General features: G+C 41.1%; 3 protein-coding genes across 3 annotated transcripts; 1 reads left to right on the plus strand and 2 right to left on the minus strand.

The window, feature by feature from the left end:
• On the plus strand, positions 1-4,122 carry kpna7 (karyopherin alpha 7 (importin alpha 8)). The gene is made up of 12 exons (XM_058089608.2): positions 1-163; positions 241-384; positions 464-549; positions 1,562-1,730; positions 1,832-1,931; positions 2,119-2,201; positions 2,270-2,356; positions 2,485-2,661; positions 2,775-3,008; positions 3,083-3,265; positions 3,323-3,469; positions 4,004-4,122. Exons 1-12 carry the CDS (start codon positions 98-100, stop codon positions 4,088-4,090), a joined length of 1,563 nt encoding a protein of 520 aa, XP_057945591.2. The 5' UTR covers positions 1-97; the 3' UTR covers positions 4,091-4,122.
• On the minus strand, positions 4,001-7,645 carry xpa (xeroderma pigmentosum, complementation group A). The gene is made up of 5 exons (XM_058089620.2): positions 7,260-7,645; positions 7,078-7,183; positions 6,835-7,000; positions 5,856-5,973; positions 4,001-4,648 (listed from the first exon to the last, which is right to left on the minus strand). Exons 1-5 carry the CDS (start codon positions 7,567-7,569, stop codon positions 4,494-4,496), a joined length of 855 nt encoding a protein of 284 aa, XP_057945603.2. The 5' UTR covers positions 7,570-7,645; the 3' UTR covers positions 4,001-4,493.
• A 769-nt stretch (positions 7,646-8,414) lies between these two features.
• slc24a2b (solute carrier family 24 member 2b) lies at positions 8,415-23,149 on the minus strand. The gene is made up of 10 exons (XM_058088516.2): positions 22,958-23,149; positions 20,789-21,906; positions 14,028-14,063; positions 13,829-13,940; positions 13,678-13,761; positions 12,494-12,570; positions 12,275-12,415; positions 12,053-12,142; positions 10,707-10,873; positions 8,415-10,616 (listed from the first exon to the last, which is right to left on the minus strand). The coding sequence occupies exons 2-10, from the start codon at positions 21,704-21,706 to the stop codon at positions 10,367-10,369; spliced, it is 1,875 nt and encodes a 624-aa protein (XP_057944499.2). The 5' UTR covers positions 21,707-21,906; positions 22,958-23,149; the 3' UTR covers positions 8,415-10,366.
• Between the last annotated feature and the right edge of the window lie 1,253 nt (positions 23,150-24,402).

Consider the following 24,402-nt stretch of genomic DNA (forward strand, 5'->3'; position numbering starts at 1 on the left):
TTGCTTACACCTGCTGTGTCATTAATAATATTGCCACACAACGTTCACTTCAGACTTGCGATTATTGTGGACGTTTCCCGAAACTGCTCTACCTACCATGCCCACTAAGGATGTCACCAAGGAGCGCCTCGGTAAATACAAGAACAAGGGGAAAGACCCGGCTGTGAGTTTTTGACGACTAATAATATTATATAATCGTATTATTTCGCTTGTGCCTAGCTTGGTTGTGTTTTTGTCCAGAAACTCCAAGAAAAGAGAGTGTCTGAGTGCGTGGAGCTGCGGAAAGCCAAAAAGAATGAGAACCTCATGAAGAGACGACACATTACTTTGTCCTCTCTGCCGGACGAGGAGGCCCTCTCGCCAACTTATATATCCGACGACAAAGTCAGCTGAACTACTCACTAAAGTGTCATTTAAATGGCATCACATTAATGTAACCCCTAAACCTGGCTGTCCTTTCTAGGTCCCAACTTTAAGCATTGAGGAAATTATAAAAGATGTCAACTCTGAGTGCAAGGATGCTCAAACTCGAGGATGCCAGGCTGCTAGGTGAGAAATATCATTTTTATTTTTATATTCTTATTTTATACATTTTTGTATTAGTAACAGCAGCTGGGGGGGCACATTTATTCACCCTGCTATGTGAACCGTCCACTGGGGCACAATGTGAAAATCTATTGGTCTCAAATACGCGGGCCAAATGTGGCCCGCAGGACACTAGTTTGAGGCCCCCACCTTGATATGAAAGTTTAATGTTAGTGCGGCCCGCGCAAGTTTGATACGGATGCTGTATGGTATCATGTACCCAGAAAAAATTATTACGTTTGATTAATGTTCATGTTAAAGGTTAAATAACTGTTAAGTTATCCTCCCTATCCGTGTGGAAGTGGTACATTTTTGGCTATTTAAGTTTAAAGGAAATAACTTGAAGGCTACCGTTTAGGTCGCTAGCTCTCTAGTTTGCGAGTTAGCATGCGTCTCAAGACCCTGCAGTTGCGCAATATGTTGTAAATAAAGAGTATAAATGTGACTATAGTCGTGTTTTGTCATGTCTACAGGGCTCTAATAATGCTTTGTTTAATCTGAAAATTTGTCTACCCACCAACTATATGTGGTTTCTTAAGTTTTATTATTTGCTGTTTTATATTATTACTGATTGATTTTCTTTATTCTTGATTTGTTTATTTTCATCTTATTTTGTGTAGATAAATAAAAATTAAGATATTTGAGAACAGTGGAATGTTTTATCAGAGCTTTTCTTGTAGAAAATTGGAACCAAAGCGGAGTTTTATTTTTTTGTTTTTAATAAATGAGTTTTTTTTTTTTTGGAAAACCTGATGCGGCCCAGTTTCACCCAGACCCGAGCTCTAGTGGCCCCCAAGTAAATTGAGTTTGAGACCCCTGTTTTTTTTAGTGGGTCGTGAGGACACTATAGTCTAGCCCAGGGGTGTCCAAAGTGTGGCTCACAAGTAATTGCACCCCCACCAAAATTACGATCAGTTTTAATTTGGTGAGAGATTGTTTAAAAGTAATCACTTTTGATACCTCTCCTATTATCCAGAAAACTACTCTCTCAAGAGCGTGACCCTCCTCTGAAGGAGATCATAGACACTGGACTCCTGTCCCGCTTTGTGCTCTTCCTGGGTATGGATGATGAGCCCGCGCTTCAGTTTGAAGCAGCTTGGGCTCTGACCAACATCGCCTCTGGAACATCTTGGCATACGCAGCAGGTAAGAGCACTGCTTTGTCATACATTTAGGACTCACTGAGATATTGTTTGAAGATGCCGGAATGCTTGGAAAATCTAATGTACTCTAATGTCCATATGTAGGTGGTAGAGCATGGTGCTGTACCCAGCTTCATTTCTTTGTTGGCCTCGCCATTGTTGCACATCAGTGAACAAGCTGTCTGGGCTCTTGGCAACATTGCAGGTGAAATTATGCATTTTTACATTTCCATCTATATTCTGTGCCGTTTAACCCTCATGAGGGTGCTGGAGCCTATCCCAGCTGAGTTTGGGTGAGATGCGGGGTACAACCGCAGGCTACATTGACATTCATAAGGCTGTCTCTTATAAAGCACTTGACTGTGGCTCCATCTTGTCTAATATCTGCACAGGTGATGGCCCAGCATATAGAGACGTCCTCATTGAATGTAATGTCATTCCAGCCTTACTGGCACGTGTCGCTCCGGATACCCCTGTAAGATTTTGTTTTATTGCACCAAAAAAGTTTGGAGGCTGCCATACATCATATCTTGTCATTTCCAGGTTGGATATCTGCGTAACCTCACATGGACATTGTCAAACTTGTGCAGAAATAAAAATCCATTTCCACCCTTGTCTGCAGTCCAACAGGTACTTGGCTGGCAGGATCACGTTTTCTAGCGACTGTATGATGCATAGGGCGGCAGTGTTATCTGACTTTATTGTACTTGGAATGTTTCATTTGGATCTATATCACAACTACAGTGCAACTCCTGCAGGTGCTTCCTACTCTGATCCAGTTTCTCCACCATGGAGACAAGGACATCCTGTCAGATGCATGCTGGGCAATCTCCTACCTCACAGATGGTGACAATGATCGCATTGATATAGTAGTGAGAACTGGCATTGTCCATCGGCTGGTGGAGCTCATGAGCCAGAAGGAGCTGAGCGTCCTGGTAACTACAACTTTGTCTGATTCTTACAGTAATAGTTGCTTAACCTGTTAGTTTTTTTTTTTTTTTTAACCTGTCCACCAGTTTTTTTTTTTTTTTTAACCTGTCCACCTCAGACGCCTGCCCTTCGTGCCATTGGAAACATTGTGAGTGGCTCAGACCTGCAGACGCAGACGGCCATTGATGCTGGAGTTCTTGGTGTCCTTCCCCAGCTAATGAGGAACCCAAAGGCCAGTGTGCAGAAGGAAGCCGCATGGGCATTGTCAAACATCGCAGCGGGGCCGTGTAAGCAAATCCAGCAGCTAATCACGTGTGGCCTGCTCCCCCCTCTGGTAGAATTACTTAGAAATGTAAGTAATGTTCAAATGTCAAAGTAAACCCTAGACATGAACAAGTTGCAATTTAGCAAATGTTCTTCCTAAAGGGAGATTTCAAGACTCAAAGGGAGGCAGTGTGGGCAGTGACCAACATTACCAGCGGGGGCACTGTGGAGCAGGTGGTCCAGTTGGTGCATAGTGGGGCACTTGAGGCAATCATCAATCTGCTGCAAGTAAAGGATGCCAAAACTGTTCTGGTCATATTGGATGCCATCAACAACGTCTACATGGTGAGGCAGTCGCACGCCGCGCTTGACATGAAAGCTGACTGATCGTTTCAATTTTAGGCAGCGGAGAAGCTCGGCGAAATCGAGAAACTAAGCCTGCTGGTTGAAGAACTGGGAGGAATGGATCGCATTGAAGGTCTGCAGAACCATGAAAATGAGATGGTGTACCAGGCAGCACACAACCTCATTGAAAAGTATTTTATGCAAGTAAGTGGTACCATGGATACTTTATGCTGTAATATACCGTACTGTTTGCTAACAGGGCTGCTCGGCAGACTAGTGGTTAGCACGCAGGCCTCACAGCTAGGAGACCCGCGTTTGATTCCACCCTCTGCCATCTGTGTGGAGTTTGCATGTTTTCTACAGGTACTCCGGTTTTCCTCCGGAATTCCAAAACATGCTAGGTTAATCAGTGAATCCAAATTGTCCATAGGTATGCAATGTAGCGAGACTGTGGGGGTCTCAGGAAAACTGAAAACTGCTGCATATTCTAATTTTTAAACTATTTTGTATTGGATTTATCATTAGGGAGCCAAATGTGGATTACTGTACTAGAATTAGATTCATAAATCTCAGATGGTTGAGAGTAATGCATTTCAACACCGACAATTTTATTCAGCAGTTGCAACTATTGTATAACAGCACCATAATAATGAAGAAACAAATGTTTATACAAACTTGCTATGCGCACATTTTTACAACTTTCACATTGACGCTTGACCCATTGATTTGTCTTCACAGGATGAGATTGAGGGGTTGAAAGTTGACACCAACGAAGATGCCTTTTTATTTAATGACTCAGAGATTCACAAGAAATTTGAGTTTTAAACGATTGCAAGAGTAAAACATTTCATACCAAACTGACTTGTGTGCCATTTCATTAATCTCCGAATGCATTCGCCTGACTACAATTGCATATTTTCGAATCGTCCAATTACATATGGACATTTGCAGCATGTCTAAAGCACATTAAAAATGTATCCAAATGAACTCTTGACCACCTACGTATGATTAACCCATTTGTATCAGGGCCGTGTTGGACGTTCTGCAGATGAACACCTAATTGTTCCAGCAATCTAGTGAGCTCAAATATATAAATTAAAGATGGCAGTTATGTATTAAACATGCATGACTGCTTTCAATATCCAAATTTGTCCATTGGATTTATTCAGGCCTGAACAGTTTGAGGAAACCATCTATTTCCGAGAGGTATCAAATATGGAATGTCAGTTTACATCTTCTCATATGTAAGTTCATGTCCGCAGGTAGTGCAGGTTTTCTTGTACAGATCCTCCTCCGGATCGACCACCACCTCTGGCCCGTACTGATGTTGGTGAGCGCTGGTGTCTTTGGTCCACATGCTGCTCCTCACTGCTCTGCGCAGCTCTGACAAGAACATTCTTCATTTTACAAGATATTTGATTCTATGTCGATGTTGTAGGTTTGGCAGCTTGATGTGAGGTTAATGGTTTGGGTCTTCCACTCAGACCCGGACCTACACCTTTTTCCCCACCCGTCCTGAGCCAGACGACCAGATCAAGACACTGGCCGACCCACGGCCCAAATGAATGTTACTGGTGCCAAACGCAGTCCAATAACCAGACAGCATCGGCTTCTTTGGCCACGTCTCCAACACCACAAAATTCCCCATTTGGAATTTGCATGAGAGCACCAAAGATGGGACATTGAAAAGTGAAAAAGTTGAGTCTTCCAACCTTACTAGCATGACCAAGATGGTAATGACTGGCCTTTTCAGCAGCACAACGGTGCAGTTCATATATACAATAACCACCTGACAAAGGACTTCTTCCACGGAACAATGTCACGCTTTTGGACCATCATATGTTCCCTTGATCCAAATCCAACTGAGAACATTTGGGGACACATCTATTCCATCTACACAGCCTTCAGCAAAACCTATCAACACCACATTTAGATATGTCACCTGCATATTAACCAGGCTAAAGCGACATTAACATCGCCACGCCACATATTGACCCGCAGCGTACTGGATACAATGCCTCAGGCGACTACTGAAAGGTAATGATATTGGAGATGTTATTACTGCTGCCGTTTTTTGTTTTTTTTTGAGAAAAACTAATACTAGGTGAATTCAATGCACCCAGGAAAGAAGTTCCGGTAATGCTTAAAATGACCAAAATAAGTATTACATGTTATCACAAGTGCATGCATGGGTTTCCTCCCACATTCCAAAAACATGCTAGGTTAATTGGCGACTCCAAATTGTCCATAGGTATGAATGTGAGTGTGAATGGTTGTCTATATGTGCCCTGTGATTGGCTGGTGACCAGTCCAGGGTGCACCCCCTGCAACCCTTGTGAGGATAAGCGGGAGAAAATGAATGAATGTTATCACGCGTGTACCTGTAACTACATGGTCACAGCATGTACATGAAACATTGTTGGAGGTGTTTTCATAGCGGGCTTTCTGGGCAGAATAGGTGTGTCTCATTACGTGCATTTATTATCTGCCTCTTTTTATTCCAACTCTTTGTTACAATAAATCTTCTATACAAATTCTGGACTTTTCATATTTCAATGATTTGAGCTTTGGGCTCCAAAAGTGAACTAACCTTTGACTTTCTTGTTGAAGCGTTTTTGTTTCTGCACTTCTCTATTTCCTTCCCTTGTCTCCTTGGCTTCCTCCAGGGCTGCCTCCGAACCCCACACCTCCATACATCGCTTCTCTACCTAACACACAAACAAGACTTTGATGACATTTGCTGTCCACTTCATTGTTATATTGTGCCTGTGATATATTTTCTATAATAAATAAAAAGGACAGTTTTGGTTTATTGGGTTAAACTAGGAAGGCCTCTCTTAACTCATTCAATTAAAAGCTGTCCCTCTCGGTACCAGCCATTTATGATGATTTGGACAGATTTTTCAAGGCACACAGAATGTTGTGTTCTAGGGCTGTAGACATAAAATATTAAAGGTTACAGTCATCTTTCATAAAAAAAAAGTGTATATTTTACATATATAAATACGTCTTTGATAGCGAATGAGTTAATATTCTGCTTTCGGAAAAATTATAGTGGGGATAAAATGCTTGGAAAAATATTCCTCTGAATTAGCAGACTTCATCCATGACAACAACATACTGTACAAGGGCTGGGACTACCTTACAAGAGCTCAGGTCTGTAGGCATCAAAGCATTAACTCTGTTCTGTTTTGCTTTTTCTTTGTTTTTTTTTAAGCAACCACACTCGATAAAACAGTTTTTCAAATGTATCTTTGCACTTTGTGAGGCATTGCCACTTGAAAAGTAATTATGGCTGTGTGACTGCGAATACTGACTGTTCCTAAAGGTGAACTCGAGTGTAGAAAGTGTAAAAGCCAACTGTTTCAGACCCCCAACCAATAGGGGACACCCAACCAGTTGCCCCCACCCCAAAAATTAATATCATTATGTCATCATTTGGTCCAATGACAAAAATACAAGAGTGACTGCTAACCAAATCGCACTCAAATAACCCCCAGGTATTTTTGTTCTGGACCAGAGTAGCGGATTAGAAGTGAGAACTACAATAGATAAACACAGTACACTACCTGTAGTTTCAAGTAGAGCTTCATGTCCCCCCAGCGTGGATTGTGCGGGTTTTTCTTCAGTATAAACCTGAGCGGAGGTTCTCTCTTGTCCATGTCACAGTCCTTCAGCAGGTAGTGCTGCTTGGCCTCCGTTCTGGAGATCAACTTGTGTTTCTCATCGTTGTCTCTAATGGAGAAATGTGGTCAGTTTTATGACAAAATCAGATCATGATGAGGTTTACAATCACCCAGCAAAGTATGTACCTGCACTTGTCACACACAGGCAGGTCAAAACTGTTGCTGAGGTAGGAGTCCATAAAGGGTTTTTGACAGTCATCACACACAAGGTAGTCTGGCTCTATGACTGGAGCTGCAACCAATAAACAGGACACAATAGTAGACTTTCATTCACACACACAAACGGATGATTAAAAAGACGCACTTACCTGGCTGGTGTACAACCTTAGTCGTTCTTTGGGTTTCCTCTTCACCCTCCTCCTCAATGAAAAAGCCAGCACCGGAGTCAATGGTTCTGCAAACTTTTGCCGAAGTCCCGCCCTGTGTCGCTGCCAGAGGGCGGCTCGCTATCCGGGCTTGTCGGAGCATTAATGCCTGCTGTCGGTTTCTTTCGATTTTAGCCCGCATCGCAGCGGAAAGTTCTGGACTTTTTTCAACAGCGGAGTCATCCGTACTGCTCACGCCCGGTGACTCGAACGGCTCCATTTCGCTTGTAAGGCGAAAAAAAATACTCAGCATAAATGATGTCTCCTCATGAAGACTCGTCTTTTTCCTCCATTGGGAATGAATAGCCTACCACTACAATTATGTTTACTTCTTCGCTGTGTTTCTGGCGGGTTGCAACTAATGTGTTAAGTGCATACCGCCATCTACTGTGCAGGAGGGTGTATTGGTCATAGACAGGATTGGTACAGACACAAATTTGTATAGACGAGTATGTTTATAGTATGTACATAGTATAAAGTCACGATTGAAATGAAACGTTTTATTATTAGGACAAAACAGTGCTTTTTTTTTAAATTTTGGCCATCATTCACAATTCTTATGCAATTCTCATGACCACATATTTCTTTCCCTTTTCTGTGCATTCTAACGAGAGAAAACTAGTACCTATTTTGATGCTCAAGCCCTCATAAAAAATAAAACACTAAAATTAAAATGAAATACGTATATTGGTTTTTACCACTACTGTATATTTTTACTCAAGTGTAAATGGTCTTGCAGAAAGTATCGCACACAATCTCACATTCAGCCAACTTTGCACTCACGTGGTAGGAGGTATTTATGATGGATTTATGATGGAGCCAGGACAGGATGCGATGCCATGGTAACCCCAAACCAGGGGTAGAGTATATCTCCCTTTTAGGGATGGCCGCTTTTGCTTCAATCAATCACACTGTAAAATAAATCTATGGCGGTGAAACAGTTACTTTGTGAGTTTTTTTTGTGAGAATGAAAAGATTCAGTGTCAACACATGCAGATCTAAAATAATTATGTTTTTTAATGTAAAATGAAATGTTGCCACAGCTTTGACCAAAGTCACTGATACTCACATTAGCATAGTGCTAAGATCCTCTTCCTATACTGTTGTTTGTCCGTTTATTTATTTAATCATTTTACACAATGAGTCAAGCAATATACAGTAGTTTTGACATTGCAATACATGCTTCAAGTAATAATAAATTAAAACAATTCCACAATTGTATAATTTAGGATGGAAATAAAAAAAAACTTTTGTCATGACATCCAAAGATGGACTTTTGTTGATGTTTCTGCAACTTTCACTCTCAGATAATCAAATGTTACTGCATGAGCGGCCTAAAGCAGATTTCTGTGAACAGACATTGAGTTGACTATGATTACATGTAGGAGGTTATATACAGTCTTTGACAGTTTTGTACACACAAAAGCAAAATAAAACACATATGAGGACAACAATGTCAGTCGAGTTAAATTATTATAAGGGAAAAATAAACAATAGTGACTCAGATCGAGAAATCTTTTCAGAAATCACCTTTACTGTACTTCATTTTGTGCTGTTTAAAAAAGTTGCACTGCTACAAATTACATTTGCAGCACATAACCGTGAAGAAATGCAAAGGAGGGTGTTATTCTATGATGTATTGCATTTTTTCATGACATAGTCTATATCTTGAAATTCAATCATCCTGTATGTCTGACATAAAAAGACAAAATGTTTAATTAACAGTACATAAGCTACTGTTATTTCATATTTGAAAGAGCCCACTATTCATTCCTCCATACCTCTAAATGTGTTTGAAACTCTGATTATACTGTGCTCCCAAATACAATTGCAAATACATTTATGAACATGCATCACCTTTACAGATCGTTACATTGGCTGCCGAGTGGAAAAGTACTACATTGTGTAGTACTGCTGCTTGTAACATCATCTGATTAAAATGATGTCAACAGAAGTGCATATCTACGAGGTTTTAGCACATGGCAAACAATGTATGGACACACCGTGAATGGATAATCTCATGAATTCATTCGGACTTGGTCTTGACGACCTACGAGTTCCTTCAGAATTTTAATTATTCGGTTAAGCAAGGACCATGTTGGTATGCTTGGCTGAGTATGGAAGAACCTGAGAGCCCTGACAAGTGATTTTTCCGGGAAAAAACTCCCAGTAGGACAAAGCATATGTATATTTTTTATTCACCGCTTCATTTCTGCTTAGTGACAGTGGCATTGCCACAACTTTTGCCTTTTGATATTATTGAACCACTTTAATAGCGTAGCTGACCTAAACATCCTCCTGAGTGAAAAACAAAAGTCATTTCACACAGAACACATGTGAACAACAACGATGAAGAGCCAGCAGCAACAGAGGAGGACACAGATGGGAAATGGTGTGTTTAAAGGCATACAGAACACAAAGATGTTGTGTCCATAAACATACTGTATGAAAAACACACATATACTGTACAGTACTTTTATATAGGTAGGGATACTGGGTACTTGAGCCAATACAGTATGTGCAGTACCGTAGGTTTGTTATTTATGAGATGAATATAGCGTACCAGCACAAATGATTCTAAATAAACAAATTGAATGACATTCGCGAAATGAAAACATTTAAAATCTAAAACATCTAGCCATCACACCTCTAAGGTTGTTTTGTTTCTCTTTTTCTCCACGATGCCGAGGATCACTTTCAGAGTTTTATAACCAAACATAATGTCCATTGGAGTCCTCTTTTCATATATCATTTATTACTGCTTTCATAAGCAGGAAAAGTTTGTATTTCTTCATCCTCGTTCAGGTAACTGATCCATCAGTCTCTTCAAGTAGGTTTCAACCCACTAAGTGTAGTTTGGGGGTTGATGGGAAGTATAACATGGCGTCAGTGCCACCAAACAGGCCACTGGATGGCCTCGATGCATGAAGTCTTCTTCTAGCTGAGCTCCGACAATGCATGTGTGTGTGTGTGTGTGTGTGTTTATAACTAGACGCTGATGTATTTGAGTGTGAGTGTGATAGACAGAAGTCACATATGGGGCTTGTCTCTCAAATAGTGACGGGACAGGTGAGGACTTTGTCCTCCAGCAAGACGCTGATGATGAGGAAAACAAAGTAGAGCAGGAACATGAAGAAGCCCAGCAGTTTGCTCATCTTCCACTTACAGGCTGCGATGGAGACGATGACAAACAGGAGCATGAGGAAGAGCAGGACAATGGCGCAGAACAGGCCGTTGCTGCTCACTTCCACCGGCTTGAAGTCGTTGATGATGTTGAAGACGAGCCACGGGAAGGGCAGACTGCAAGGGAAGTTCAATTGCATCAATGATGCTGGGCTTTATCTTGTATCATTGCACCCTCATCTTATCTCATGTAAGCGTTCCACTCACCCTACTGTGATGTCAAAGATGTTGGAGCCCACTGAGCTGGACACAGCCATGTCACCGAGGCCTTTTCGGGCTACGATCACACTGGTAATGAGGTCAGGGATGGAGGTACCGGCAGCTAAGATAGTCAAACCCATGATCTCCTCTGTGATCCAGAATGTCTCACCAACCTGTGGCAAGAAGAACGTTTGCATTAAAGCTTCATCGAATCAAATCAAGTTTGATTTTATTAAGCTAATTTGACTTTTAATGATGCTATAACAGAAATATGTGTCCATTGAACCTGTTTTGTAACACAATATAATAGGCTTCGCTACATATCTTAAAATAAAGCTTGTGTGGCAGCTTGTGTGTGAGTTTTATAGTCTCTAAAACAAAACTGCAACATTAGAACTGTAGCTCACATAGTACAGCTCATTAGCATCAAACCTACTGACACACAAAGTGGCCTATGAGAGGCCGGGTACACACTGGACTGGTGGCCAGCCAATCACAGGACACATATAGACAAACAACCATTCACACTCACATTTATACCTAGTATGAAAACCCAAACTGTAATAACAAATTCCATCATTAGCCTCTTTATCCAGATCCTCACCAAAAAGCAACAGATTATTCCCTGGTCTTTCGTATGTGCAGTGATTGGCCATTTGTATATTTTTATATAATTATATATAATTGAGGCGGCACAGCGGTCGAGTTAGTGCGCAGACCTCACAGCTGGGAGACCAGGGTTCAATTCCACCCTCGGCCATCTCTGTGTGGAGTTTGCATGTTCTCCTCGTGCATGCGTGGGTTTCCTCCCTCCGGTTTTCCTCCCACATTCCAAAAATGCTAGGTTAATTGGCAACATTCATAGGTATGAATGTGAGTGTGAATGGTTGTTTGTCTATATGTGCCCTGTGATTGGCTGGCGACCAGTCCCGGGTGTTTCCCCCGCCTCCCGCCCAAAGACAGCTGGGATAGGCTCCAGCACCCACCACGACCCCCGTGAGGAAAAAGCGGTAGAAAATGAATGAATGAATGTAACCAACAACCACTGTTAGCTCTTAGTCTACTTAGCACCATGATCTGCACTGAGAGAGTATTTCATAGTATTTTGTAGAAACACGAGCGTGCTTCCTCAGTAACCTTGCACGTGTGATGTCTTGCTTCATGTCTGTCTTTTGCAGTGTTACAGATGATCTGGCTGTGGATCGAGGCAGATTAACCGGGATTAGCAGCAGAGGTCATACATTTAACACCCTGACTGATGCACACTGTATACGTCCCCCAAAATAGAGTAGGAAGAATAAAGAGGAAAAAGAACGAGTGTGTATGTGTTTGTGCGTGTGCATGTCAAGTACCTGATGAGCCCACCACACCATCAAGTAGGAGAAGAAAGCGATCCAAGAGATGGAACCAAGGAAGGTGATGGGAAAGAACTTTTCTGAGGACTGAAACAACCACAAGCACACACACATTATTAGTATCTAGTTATTATATTAGTTATTAGTATTAGTACATATTAGTATCAATAGAGTACAACATATGTTTATGATAAGTGCATGTATGTGCGTGTTTGTCACCTCTCTTCTGACGTCAGGCAGTGTGAGCCAGAGAGGAAGGACAATTGGGAGGATGACCAGGTACGTGAGACGTTTCCTGTTGGTGTCGGGCCAGGCCAGGCTCAGAGGCTGGTCTTCATCTTCCTCTTCCTCCTCACCCCCCTGAGTGTATTTACAGTATTTAATGCACTTTTCTAACAGTTCCTTTAGTTCCTTTTAGTCATTCAGTATACAGCATACCTCGTCTCCTGCAATTCCATTCATGGGTGGCGTGACTTCCACAGCGACATTTGAACTGTTGGGAATTTTTTTATCAGCTTGAAAGAACACAAAGACACACATTAGGGAATGAAAGAGTAAAAAAATAAAAAGTAAAGTGACAATGAAACTTGTGTCGACTGAGTAGTACATGTAGTTTTCCTTTGTAATGTTAAATAATTTTCCCGCCATACTAAATATACATTTCAAATCACAATAATTTCCTGTGTTTAAGCTGCACCAGACTATAAACCGTACGTGTCCACATCGCAGAAAGACATATTGTTGTGTGTACGAGTCCATGAGGAGCAGGCGGCTCTTTATTTGAAAGGAGCCAACCACCAGCTATGAGAAAACTCACAAGGAGCTCATGAATGACAAGGTTTTCACTCAGTATAACAGTTACAAAGAATGCTAAAATCATCACACAGCAACTTAACAACAGCATAATGCATTTTGTCCACCAGAGCAGTTCATTTGGGCCACCAGATGGAGCTCATGAGCTCTGGCTGGTGGCCACCATGGCAGCCATTGGCCGATGAAATGCTCTAGTGCATGATGGAGAAGAAGTTAAAATAGTTGTTTTGTTTTTTTTTACATTTTCAACTTGTATTGATACTTGTATATACTTATCACAAGGTATGAGAAAACTCACAAGGAGCTCATCAACGGCAAGGTCTTCACTCAGTATAACAGTTACAAAGAACGCTAAAATCATCACACAGCAACTTAACAGCAGCATAATGCATTTTGTCCACCAGAGCAGTTCATTTGGGCCACCAGAGGGAGCTCATGAGCTCTGGCTGGTGGCCACCATGGCAGCCATTGGCCAATGAAAGAAGAAGTTAAAATAGTTGTGGTTTTTTTTACATTTTTTTACATTATCAACTTGTATTGATACTTGTATATACTTTTTGAGTGTTTAGTTGCTGTGTGATGTTTTTAGCGTTCTTTTCAAAACATCTTAAGTCAGACTGTTTTACTGAGTAATGACTCGTGATTGGCTCCTTCCGAAGAAAGAGCTACCCTTTCCTCACCGACTCACAAGCAGCGCAGTGAAAAAATGGCCATAAGCAGCAGGGTTCCAAGTTTATACACCAGAAATGACAGTAAACTAAAAATAAATTTATTTTCTAGCGTATTTATTCACGTCACGAGAAACTCACCTACACCGTTGGCATTAACAGCATCCTCTTTACACCTCTGTTTGGCCATTTTGTGAAGGATGGACGCCTTCTCCTTGAATCGTCCTGAAATTGGCAAAAGAGCCATTACATTCTGTACAAACTTGGCAATGCAATGCAGTGTCAGACAAACCTTCATCGCTTAGAGGGTCCAGTGTGTGTATCATTAGCTGAAAGATACTGTTTCTCATCAGGGAGTTGTGTAGTGAAGCGCAGCTGCCTTCCCTCTGCAACCTCGGTTTGGCCTGTAAATATGAAGACAAAAAAATAAAATATAGGCTATTTTTGATTAACATCAAAACACACACTGCACCCACAATATCAACACTCACCATCAGTTTGTTCTCATCATCAGCAGGGGTGCTGACCTTTCAGCAGGAATAGAAAGAGAGAAAAGACAAAAAAAATAATGTTAACTGTATACTATCTACAATGTATCTTTTGTCAGCCAGCTTTGATGTAAAATTCCATCATATGATGATTCACAAAAGAGAAATATACACAACATAATATTGATGACCAAATGGATACAACTTATGGTGTAAATTGTGTATTGTGTATCCTTCTGCAATCAGCAATGATGATGTCAAAAACAACATCCAATGAGATAATAGTTAAAAACACATTTACATCATTATAATAGTGTGTTTGCATCATTACATAACCTATGACAGATCACAGAATTAATGTTTCTTGGAGGTGTTATGTTACAGATATGTATGTAGGTGGCTGAACATTTAGCGCACATTTTTTGCTTTTAAATGCCTTTTTTTAAAAAATGTTGTATTCCCATGTTAAACGACGCCAAAGCATCAGATAATGAAGTTTGCGCATTTGAAAATGAGCCTGGAAAGAAGTTTGGGATGGTTTCTGCACGCTCGGTTGACGTCAACGCGACCGGGACTTCCTTACACAGACTGCAGATTGCCTGCACTTAGTTAACACGGACCTACGTATTCGGAAGTCCTCGGGAGCGCTTGGAAGTGTGACCAATCACAGCGGAGTGGGCGAGCCAAAAGGAGAATTGGGGGAGGAGTAAATCAAAACAGACTGTTTGGGTCGGAAGCAGGAAGTCCATGGAAACACTGCAGAAAGAGGTGCAGAATCTGGAAGATCTCGAAAGCTGTCTGTGCGGGTTATCGTGTGTAGCGGCTTTACAGGAGTCCATAACGCAATACTCAGCACCCAAAATGAGCATAATAGCATAATATCACAGCGTGAACCCTGCCAACGAGCTCAATAAGGAAACTGAAACCGGCAAAACGCAACAAAGCGCATGAGAGCAGTAAAGCATAGAAACGTATGTAAGGTTTATAATACATAATTATAATCCATGTCATGCACAAAAATGTACACACGTTGGCAGGTCTGCGGACCACCAGCAAATAGCAAAATTTGAGATGCATCGTAATAGAGACACCCATAATAATGTCTATTTTTGGTCCTCCAAAACCTGCTCGCTTTAAGCTGATGTTGTCCTCTGATTTTGGATCAGCATTTACAATAAAAACAATGGTTGTAATTATTAGATATCCCCCACTCAGAGGTTTTTTCAAGTATAAAATGAATAGGTATGCTCCACTCATGAATGATAATGTAAGATGAGCGATGAACAGATGTTACAGTGTAAGCGATTTTTTTCACTATGGTGCATTGAAGCACCAATGAAGTGCGAAAACGCAACGCTTGACAACAAGAACCTTCAGTGAAATATTTTCCCCGTCGACCCTCGTAATGATAAGCGGTAGAAAATGAATGAATGACAGAATATTTTCCCTGTATTAAACATATTTATAAATGATTACCGACCTAGTGTGATTGAGATGTGTTTTGGGGGGAAAAGCTGCCATTTTTTGGAGGAAAAAAAATTAAGAAATTCTGCAAATACAGCTGGGATAGGCTCCAGCACCCCCTGCAACCTATGTGAGGATAAGCGGTAGAAAATGAATGAATGAATTCTGCAAACTTGCAGGCCAAATGTGTGTTTTCAAAATCGACAAACTTCGGAAGTGAGCCCTGGAAGAAGTTTGGGATGGCTCAAAACGCTCGGTTTCAAAAGGTGTGGTAAAACTGCCCCTTTGTGATGTCACAGAGTGATTTCCTTATATGGTTCATAGTTAGGAAGCACTTTAGGTGTGTGACCAATCACAGCGGAGTGGGCATGTCCGGAGGCGGGCCGTGTGTGGAAGAAATTAAATAGATCGTTTTGGCAGGAAGCACAAATCAAAGGAAACACAGCTGGAATAGGTGCAGATTCTGGAAAACCTAAAACGTTTTATGTGCGGGTTATTGTGTGTAGCGGCTCTATAGGAGACCACAACTCAATACAAAGGGTGGAAAATGAGCATAAGCACAAAACAAGCTTCAAATGAAGATCTTCTTTTCATTCTGTCTCCACTGGAGAAGCTGTAAACTGTAGTTTGCAATACTGTAGTGTCTTTTTGACAATTTATGTAGTGACAATGTTAAACTTTAATAACAAAAAATTCAATATTCACTCTGCTTTATACTGTGCTGTATGCATTACAACAAACGCAGACCAAACAATGCAAGATGCAAGATGCAAGATGAGATTTTAGAGTGACAGAGTCGGCCCTTAAGGACTGAGTAACTGGCAAATAATTGAATGCAACAATGGAATAAATTAATACTCATTCAGGATGAACAAGGAAGTTCAGCACAAGGAATAGAAGGACTTGCACATCGGTGCAGACATGCTGTCATGATCGAAGCGTCAAACGTTTGAGCAGATAATCTCTTTAGCTTGCATCTGACAAGACACCTGCTGCTATCATGGTAGCTAAACCAAGGTCACCAATGCAAGCTGTGGGTTTTCAGTTTTCTGTAAAAACATCACACAGATTTATGACATTTATTCAGTCTCATACGTACATCGTACTACCTGGTGAGCAGTTGCTGTTTTAAACCACTTAAAATATCTCATCAAAGAGATCAATTGTCTGAGATAATGTGTTTTTTTTTTAAAGAAAATAAATATTATTTCCAGTTAAAGAGGTCACAAAGGCGATAAATTGGAGGAAAGGATGCAGAGAAAACCTTATGTATCATCCATGTGATCTGTGAGTTGACAGATTAGTTCCTGCTGCTTAATTCTCACATGGCTCCTTAGAAAGGGTTATATGCAATCTACTGAAACTGCACACTCAACTAAACTTATTGGTTGACTCATTTGCATGTTTTTTAGCTGCATTTTTAAGTATAGAATTCTACTATCGTGATATACAGTAATTTCAAAATTTATATTATTGGCAATTAATATGATCTTAACTCCCATTTTCACGTGGCTACTGAAATTGTTTATTTTTTTCACCTTTGTGATATTTTTGTCAGATTCTGTAATTGATAATGATGACTTCATTACCTCCAAAAATGGCCATTTATTATTAATGCTCCATCTTTTTATGAGTTTTTGTGCAATTGCACACTTGAAACTGCATCCAGCATTTATCCACGTCATTCAACTGAACTCTAAGCAATCATTCTTATAATAACCAAACTAACATGCCAACAGAATGAGAAAATATGATCTACCAACATGCTAAAAGCGTAAAATTGTTAAAATGTATTATTTTGGTGATAATTTTAAGTAAAAGTGACAGATTACTGTTCCAATATAGTAACATTGTGCAAAACCATAACTGTATATCTGTATTTATATCTGCTATTAATAGAAACACCACAAAATGGTCCTCTTCACACACATTTTCCCGGGATTTATTATTTTTTTGGCTGTGCGTACACACTGTGCCAGATTAGTCAATAGTTGCATCCAGACGAGAACAAATGACCGTGTGAAAACGGTGTCATACAAAAGGCACACCTATATGTGGCGCTGTAAACATACACGCAGACGGAACCACAACAAACCACAACTATACAAGAAGTCATCTTTTGCTTTACATGGCTCGTCTAAACTTACGAGGAATTGGAATTTGGAAAATTGTAAATATTCAGATATTATGTTGGATTGCGGTGCTGTGGTCTTCTTGTCTCCACGGAAACAACAAGCCAGTGTTTTCAGATTTGTCCCACTCTGGAAGCCGTTTTTAAAAAATATATATATATACAGTTTCAGACCACAAACAGCATCTTTTCAGTGTGGGTGAAAAGCTGAAACGCTTTGCTGTTTACACCTGAAATTGCCCCTAAGACAACAGCTGTTTAAGAGCTAATGTACCTTCAATGGTACACATGCATATCATTTTGGTTAACTTATTTAGCTACATCACTCAATATGATGCAATGGAGTTGTCTGTTGTCTTATATTAACTTTGTGTTTCTTCAACCCTTTCATTGTCATCATGATCAGTATTGCCACCTTTCTCCGATGCTCACATTTCCACTGTGTGTGTGTGTCTACTGCTGACTGTCCGAGCTGCAGGATTTAGACAGGATTATTCAGCAGAGGTCACCACTTTTAGAATGCTCATTTGTCATTTTCAGATCTGCATGAGTCCCTCCAGCAACCTTTGACTGGTCACTTGCTATCCATGCAGTCATATGAGTAGTCAGTCTTAATGTGCAACAAACATTGATCATGTTTTTTTTTTTTCTATGAATACTTCAACCACATGTGCACCAGCACTAGGATTTACGACTCATTCTTTCTTATTCTGTCATGTTGTTTAACATTTTCAATAATGCACATTAGGAATAATACAGTTGATGAAAATTTTAAATTAAAAAAATGAAGTATGCAGTTTGGATGGAACTTGAGTTGAAGCAGATAACAGTCAGGGTATATGACACCCTCAATAATGGGTATAAGTATAATTAGCTGCATATGATGGGAACTTGTATAGTTGTAATTATTTTAATAATGATGTCTACAATAGTTGGACATATTATAAGAGTGAGCGTTGCCGGGATGTGTTTGCTGTCGTCACTGCAGGTAAGAAGTTGTTAAGGGGATCAGAGAGGATTGCTGCCTTCCGTGCCATCAAACAACAAACATCAGCATCTCTCTCTCCTTTTTTTTTTACACAGAAACTAAAGAAAATGTTTACATTCTGCAACCCCTGTGACTTCAAATGCATTCCAATTAAGCCACAAGTGAATGTTGTAAGCCTGAGTTGAGGAGAGGGTGTCTTTGTTTCTGCACCCCTCTGTGATCTGGTGTGATTCTCTCTTCTCCCCTGACTATTATTAGTGGCTCTAATGGGATTGGAGAGCATTAACCTTTGGGATTATTTAGCAGCTACCATTACATGAGGACAGTTGGACATCAAGTGCCTTGCAACCAAACGGGAAACGCTCTTCTTAGGGGCGGAGGGGGGGTGTTACGTAGCCAAAAGTACAGCTGATTCCAAGAAGGGTGAAAATATCATAGAATAACTTTGATAGACCGTGATCAACATGGTCGGTTTAAAATGAGCAATATATGACATTAAATGACCTTTGGGGAGATAATTGAATTGATCAAGCAAAAAAAAAAGCAAGTCATGTTTCTTAATTTGGTGGCTGTTAGCTAATCACCTGAGGGAGGAGCTTCCAGAGTGATGCTGCACATCTTGTCTCAAAGCATCACCTGAAATTAATCATAATATTTAATGATGCTCTTGTCTTTGTGATTTTAGACCGCCCCACTATTCATACAGCGGCACTACATAGCGCACTTTAATTTGCATGGTCAGCATGAAGTGATTGGGAGAGTGAATGCTACAGTAGGTGATTATCATTGTGGATGAGTTATCATGGGGTCAAGACAGACAGTATGAGTCACAGATTGAGGATTTAGCAGACCCAGAGATGCCTGGGGATTTTTTTTTTTACCATTTCTGTTGTATATATTCCAGATATCAACTTACTCTGACAGTGTCTGTTGAAGACATCTTTACAAAATGGAACGCCATCTTTGTCTTTATAAACTCTCTGAATATCACCATGTGATGTTTCGAAATATGACATGAGACATTCCATTTTAAAATGCAAAAGCAGGTTTGGATTAAGGCTAAAGACCACTCACTGTCTTTGCTGATTAACCGAAACAAAGTCAGGTCTTTTTGCTGTTACATCAGCGGTCTCGCGAGGACGCTGACTAGTCTGGAGGACAGTTCTAAAAGTAGGAACTAAAGATGAGGCCCTGTTCCTGGTCAGTACGTGGCCATGTCTGGTCTCAGAAAGAACAAACATAAGTTATATCCTTTCAGAGAGGAACGTGTATAGACTGGTGATATATCTCATCTCGTTTCATATTATCTACATACTGTATTGTATATAACTCTGGGAAAAACTGTTGATTTTGTTAATACTTGGGTTCTTTATATTGTTTGTTTTTCTATATTGTGTATTTTGTACTGCTTAACCGATTCTGTACTCTTGCTGCTGTGCAATGCAAATTTCCCCACTGAGGGACGAATAAAGGCATATCTTATCTTATCTTATCTTATGTCCCTTTTTGAGCTGTGTGTCAACACCTTATCTACTCCGAGATCATCACCCTGTCTGATAAGCACTGGCACCTGCTATGGTTGGGAGAAATAAATGCTACCAATGATCATAACCCGTTGTTGTTTGTGTTTTTGATTGATTGACAGAAGGGTGATGTTTTTCGGGAAGAATGCAAGGATGGAGGCTTGGGTAGACAAACCATTGGTTGAGTGGAGGGACGGACAGATGCATTTCTGGAGTCACAGACGGTTGGATTGTTTTATGGATGATAGACAGATATATTGATGGATGGATGGAGGAGGTTGATGTAGTGATGGGCAGATGGATGAATGGAAGATAGGTGGGCTGAATAAACGGATGGATGTATTGAAAGACATGGATGGATGGGTGAAGAAACGGATTGACGGATGGATGCTTGAAAAGATGCGGACACAGGGAATGGCTGGATGGATGGATGGATGAAGTGACAGAAAATGTGATGGCTGGAAAGATGGGCGAATGGCTGCATAGACGATTGGACCAACAGACACATGCTGCATGAACAGACAAGCTGATGGATCTTTGGGCGAATGGAGGAACGCATGGAAGAATGTGGATTGGACGAATGAGTGCATAGATTGACAGTTAGATGGTGGATCATACAAATGGATGGATGCATGCGTGCCTGCGGGATTGGACTCACCTTGGGTGTCGTCTCCATCATGTCCACCTGGTTGCTGCCCAGCTGTCTCTTGATGACAAGTTCTATTCTGGCATTGAGCTTCATAAAGGTCACGTAGGTGGTGTAGCACATGAGCAGGCCTATACTTTCCCACATTGTGATTTGATTATCCAGGAAGAAGTAGATGAGCATGAGCAAGCCGACAATGTAGAAGGAGACGTCTCTGAACAGAGGCCACCAGGTGAGGTTCAGCACCTCTTTGGAGAACAGGGCGCACATCCCGATCACAAACAGGATGTTGAAGACAGCGGAGCCCACGATGGTGCCGATACCCACGTTACTGTGCGAGACGAAGACTCCAATGACGGAGGTGAAAAGCTCTGGAGCGGAGCCGCCTGCTGCCATGAAGGTGGCTCCCGCTACATCGTCAGATATCTCCAGCTTCTCGGTGATAACGGTCAGCGCTGGGACGAAGAACTCATCACACACAATTGCTAAGGCTATGAACATGTACAGCATTCCAAACATATGTAACACTACAAAGCCCTGACGTCTGTCCTCCACGCTGAAGTAGTCTGTTGGGTAGTCTCCGTGATTCATCGTAATTTCTGTCTGCTGAGCCCCCACCGTGCCCTCCACAAGGTCTGAGTCGTTGAGGTGCTCCAGGAGAGTTCTTTGGGGCACTGCTGCCTCTCCTGAGCGATTGGATTGAGGCTCAGTGGCCACCGTGGTGGTGACAAGAGACAAGGCACTCCATGAACACACCGTGCAGACCACCACTAGGCTGAAGATAAAGCCCAGAATTCTCCCAGGCCGCAGTTTTCTCCTCACGCTTTGGTAGTGCTGCCTCATGCGACTGCGAGGAGGTCTGAGAAAAGGAGCAAAACTAGCTGAAGCCATGGCGTCTTGACTCGTTCTTGGCAGGAGTGACTCCATCATGTTTGCTTCTCAGGTGGTGCGGAAGTACGAGTACAATCCCCCCCACCCGAAGATGGGTTGTTGGTGCTGTTGGCGACGAGGGCGGGGGTTTGACAGGCCACACTGGTTCACCGATTGGTTTGCATGTTGCTTCTCTAGTTAAAGGCCCTGCAGCCGGATCCCAGGGTCTAGCCCATTTAAAGGCTTCCTCATATTACTCACTGAAAAAGAAACAAAAAAAAGACACACACTTAATACTTAAAAGCAGAAGAAATCAATACAATACATACAAAAAGGTGACTGACAGTTCTGTTAACATATTGAATTGTCCCATGTTCCACATTATGGTCACCTGCACAATCTAATGAGATCCAACACAAGTGCTAAATAAAAGACAATATTGCAGAGTTTTAATTTACTGTCATGGTGCAATTGTATTTTGCAATATTTTAACAATTACTACAATCTTATATATTGAGTTTCTCGTGCAGCTAGGTAACAATACAGGAAATAAACATATATAAATTATTATAATAAATCATAATTGCGCAGCGGACATTACACAAGCAGTAGGTTTGTCCATGTTGATATGAAATGGGGAGTGTTTATTATTGTTCTGGTTTTATGAGTCCATCCATTCCTTTTCTATACCACTTGTCCTCATGAAAGTAACAGGTGAGCTGGAGCCTATCCCAGATGATTATGGGTGAGACGTTTAGTGGGGGTTAGGGTCAGTCACAGGGCACATATTGCCAAACAACCTATGGACAATTTAGAGTTCCTAACATGCATGGAAGGAAGCCTGAACCCACACACGCACATGAGCGGGGAAGATGCAAACTCCAAACAAAGATGAACCAAGTCGTGTTGTATTTAAGTGCAACGGTTTTAACATTGTGCTGAGAACTTGCTAGCATCCTCTGACATTAGTGAAAGCTCATTAGGGGGCTCTCTAATCCCTGAGAAGATATACTTAGATAAGCCACAGGGACGGCACACTGATTCTGCAGCATGCCGGGTTAAAAAGCAAACGGCAACAAAAAAACAATTGTGAATTTTTTGGACAGGTAAGTAAAAAATAACATGCAGTGAAATATATAAAAGTACTTAAAAGTACTCAGCTTCTATTAGAGTCTTCAGCTTCCGAAAACTAAATAATGACACTTTGAATTAAAATGAATATCACTCATAGAAGCATACAAGCACATCAGAGTAAAATCATACTAAATGCATACAAGAAGAGCACTGAAATATGCATATTAGATATCATACCCAACTAGATATCCTCAGTTCACTAGTAGCTTCCTCAGCCAGCAGGCCCAAAGACGACAGAATATTCCAATCCCAAAGAAAAAGGTGGTTAGATCCCAACAGTAAATTCTCAGTGAGATCTTCCTCCCTGAGCAGAGATATAAAGTTCCAAAGTGACCAAGTCGGGCTTCGAACACCAAGTGCTCCTCCCTCCCTCCCTATCTGTCTCTCTCAGTGTTCCTCCCCCTTTAGACACTGCATCTCCACTTTCCTCCCCCTCCCTGCTTTCTAACATTCAAGTGAGGTCCAACTTTCCTCCTGTTTCTCTCTCCCGCCTCACCTGTGTCGCTTCTCCTCATCCTGACACCCAAGTCGATGGGTGTTGTCAGTCCCAACAAGCTTACGGCGCGATAAAGCTGCGGCCTTTCGTGCCATCGGGGTCACAGGCCTTTGCATAAAGCCCTTGAAAACTATCTGAAGTACTGTACTCTGATGTAACGGCGACATTTAATGCTGTAGAATATTTGGAGCATGTATTTGTGTATAATTGCATACTACTTCGGGATTAACTGATTCATTAATTTCCCAATTTCTGTCTACTACATTAGAGATTGAGAGTGATAGTTGCAGGAAAGAATGCATAAACAAATAAATTAAATGAAAATAATTGAGTGTAATAATATAAGATATGACGGGAATTCTAAAAATAATTCTAAAATGTGATTAGAAAACTTTAGTATTGAGGCAGAAATGCAATTTATTTTTGTAGTAAAATATATTTTTTAAAAATAAATATAAAGAAATATAAACATGAGATTAGAAGATAATTGGATCAATAATGAATTTGCCCATCAAACATTCATCCTCACGGGGGTCACGGCCGTGCTGGAACCTATCCTAGCTGTCTTCGGGCAAGAGGTGGGATACACCCTGGACTGGTCGCCAGCCAATCACAGGACACATATAGACAAACAACCATTCACACCACACTGATTGGCTGGCAACCAGTCCAGGTTGTACCCCACCTCTCCTCCGAAGACAGCTGGAATAGGCTCCAGCAAGCCCGCGACCCTCGTGAAGATAAGCGCTACAGAAAATGGATGCATGGATGGATGTATGATCAGCTAATGAAATCAACAACACCAAAAACTACTGTTGGATTTAAATAATCCAACCCTTTGCATAGCGCCCCCTACTGATGCTATCCAATTAAACAAGAACATACTTAATGGAGTGACCTGCTCACTTTCACTCACCAGTAAATGTTGCTTCAGAGTGTGTACAGAAAGACTAGACAAGACTACTTAAAACCCTCAAAAATATGATAACTGTATTGATGTCATAATATGAAGATGGACAGAAATGATTTTCATGCTATACTACACATGCATACTATTGTTAACCTGATAATTATTTATCTGTACACATCACTGTATGAGTTGCTGGCACCAGCACCGTTTGAGCAG

This window comes from Doryrhamphus excisus, linkage group LG9 (genome assembly GCF_037039965.1).
Source record: "Doryrhamphus excisus strain RoL-2023G ecotype Guam linkage group LG9, RoL_Dexc_Guam_v1.1, whole genome shotgun sequence".
In the NCBI taxonomy this organism is placed as follows: Eukaryota; Metazoa; Chordata; class Actinopteri; order Syngnathiformes; family Syngnathidae; genus Doryrhamphus; species Doryrhamphus excisus.

Coding starts and splice junctions, on each gene's coding strand:
- kpna7 (XM_058089608.2), top strand. CDS start 98: ATGCCCACTAAGGATGTCACCAAGGAGCGCCTCGGTAAATACAAGAAC. Junction 2,662..2,774: donor AGAAGGAGCTGAGCGTCCTG/GTAACTACAACT, acceptor TGTCCACCTCAG/ACGCCTGCCCTTCGTGCCAT. Junction 3,470..4,003: donor TTGAAAAGTATTTTATGCAA/GTAAGTGGTACC, acceptor TTGTCTTCACAG/GATGAGATTGAGGGGTTGAA.
- xpa (XM_058089620.2), bottom strand. CDS start 7,569: ATGCTGAGTATTTTTTTTCGCCTTACAAGCGAAATGGAGCCGTTCGAG. Junction 5,974..6,834: donor AGCTCTACTTGAAACTACAG/GTAGTGTACTGT, acceptor TTTGTGTGTTAG/GTAGAGAAGCGATGTATGGA. Junction 4,649..5,855: donor CTTCAACAAGAAAGTCAAAG/GTTAGTTCACTT, acceptor TGTTCTTGTCAG/AGCTGCGCAGAGCAGTGAGG.
- slc24a2b (XM_058088516.2), bottom strand. CDS start 21,706: ATGATGGAGTCACTCCTGCCAAGAACGAGTCAAGACGCCATGGCTTCA. Junction 14,064..20,788: donor TGATGGAGACGACACCCAAG/GTGAGTCCAATC, acceptor TCCTGCTGAAAG/GTCAGCACCCCTGCTGATGA. Junction 13,941..14,027: donor ATGATGAGAACAAACTGATG/GTGAGTGTTGAT, acceptor TCATATTTACAG/GCCAAACCGAGGTTGCAGAG.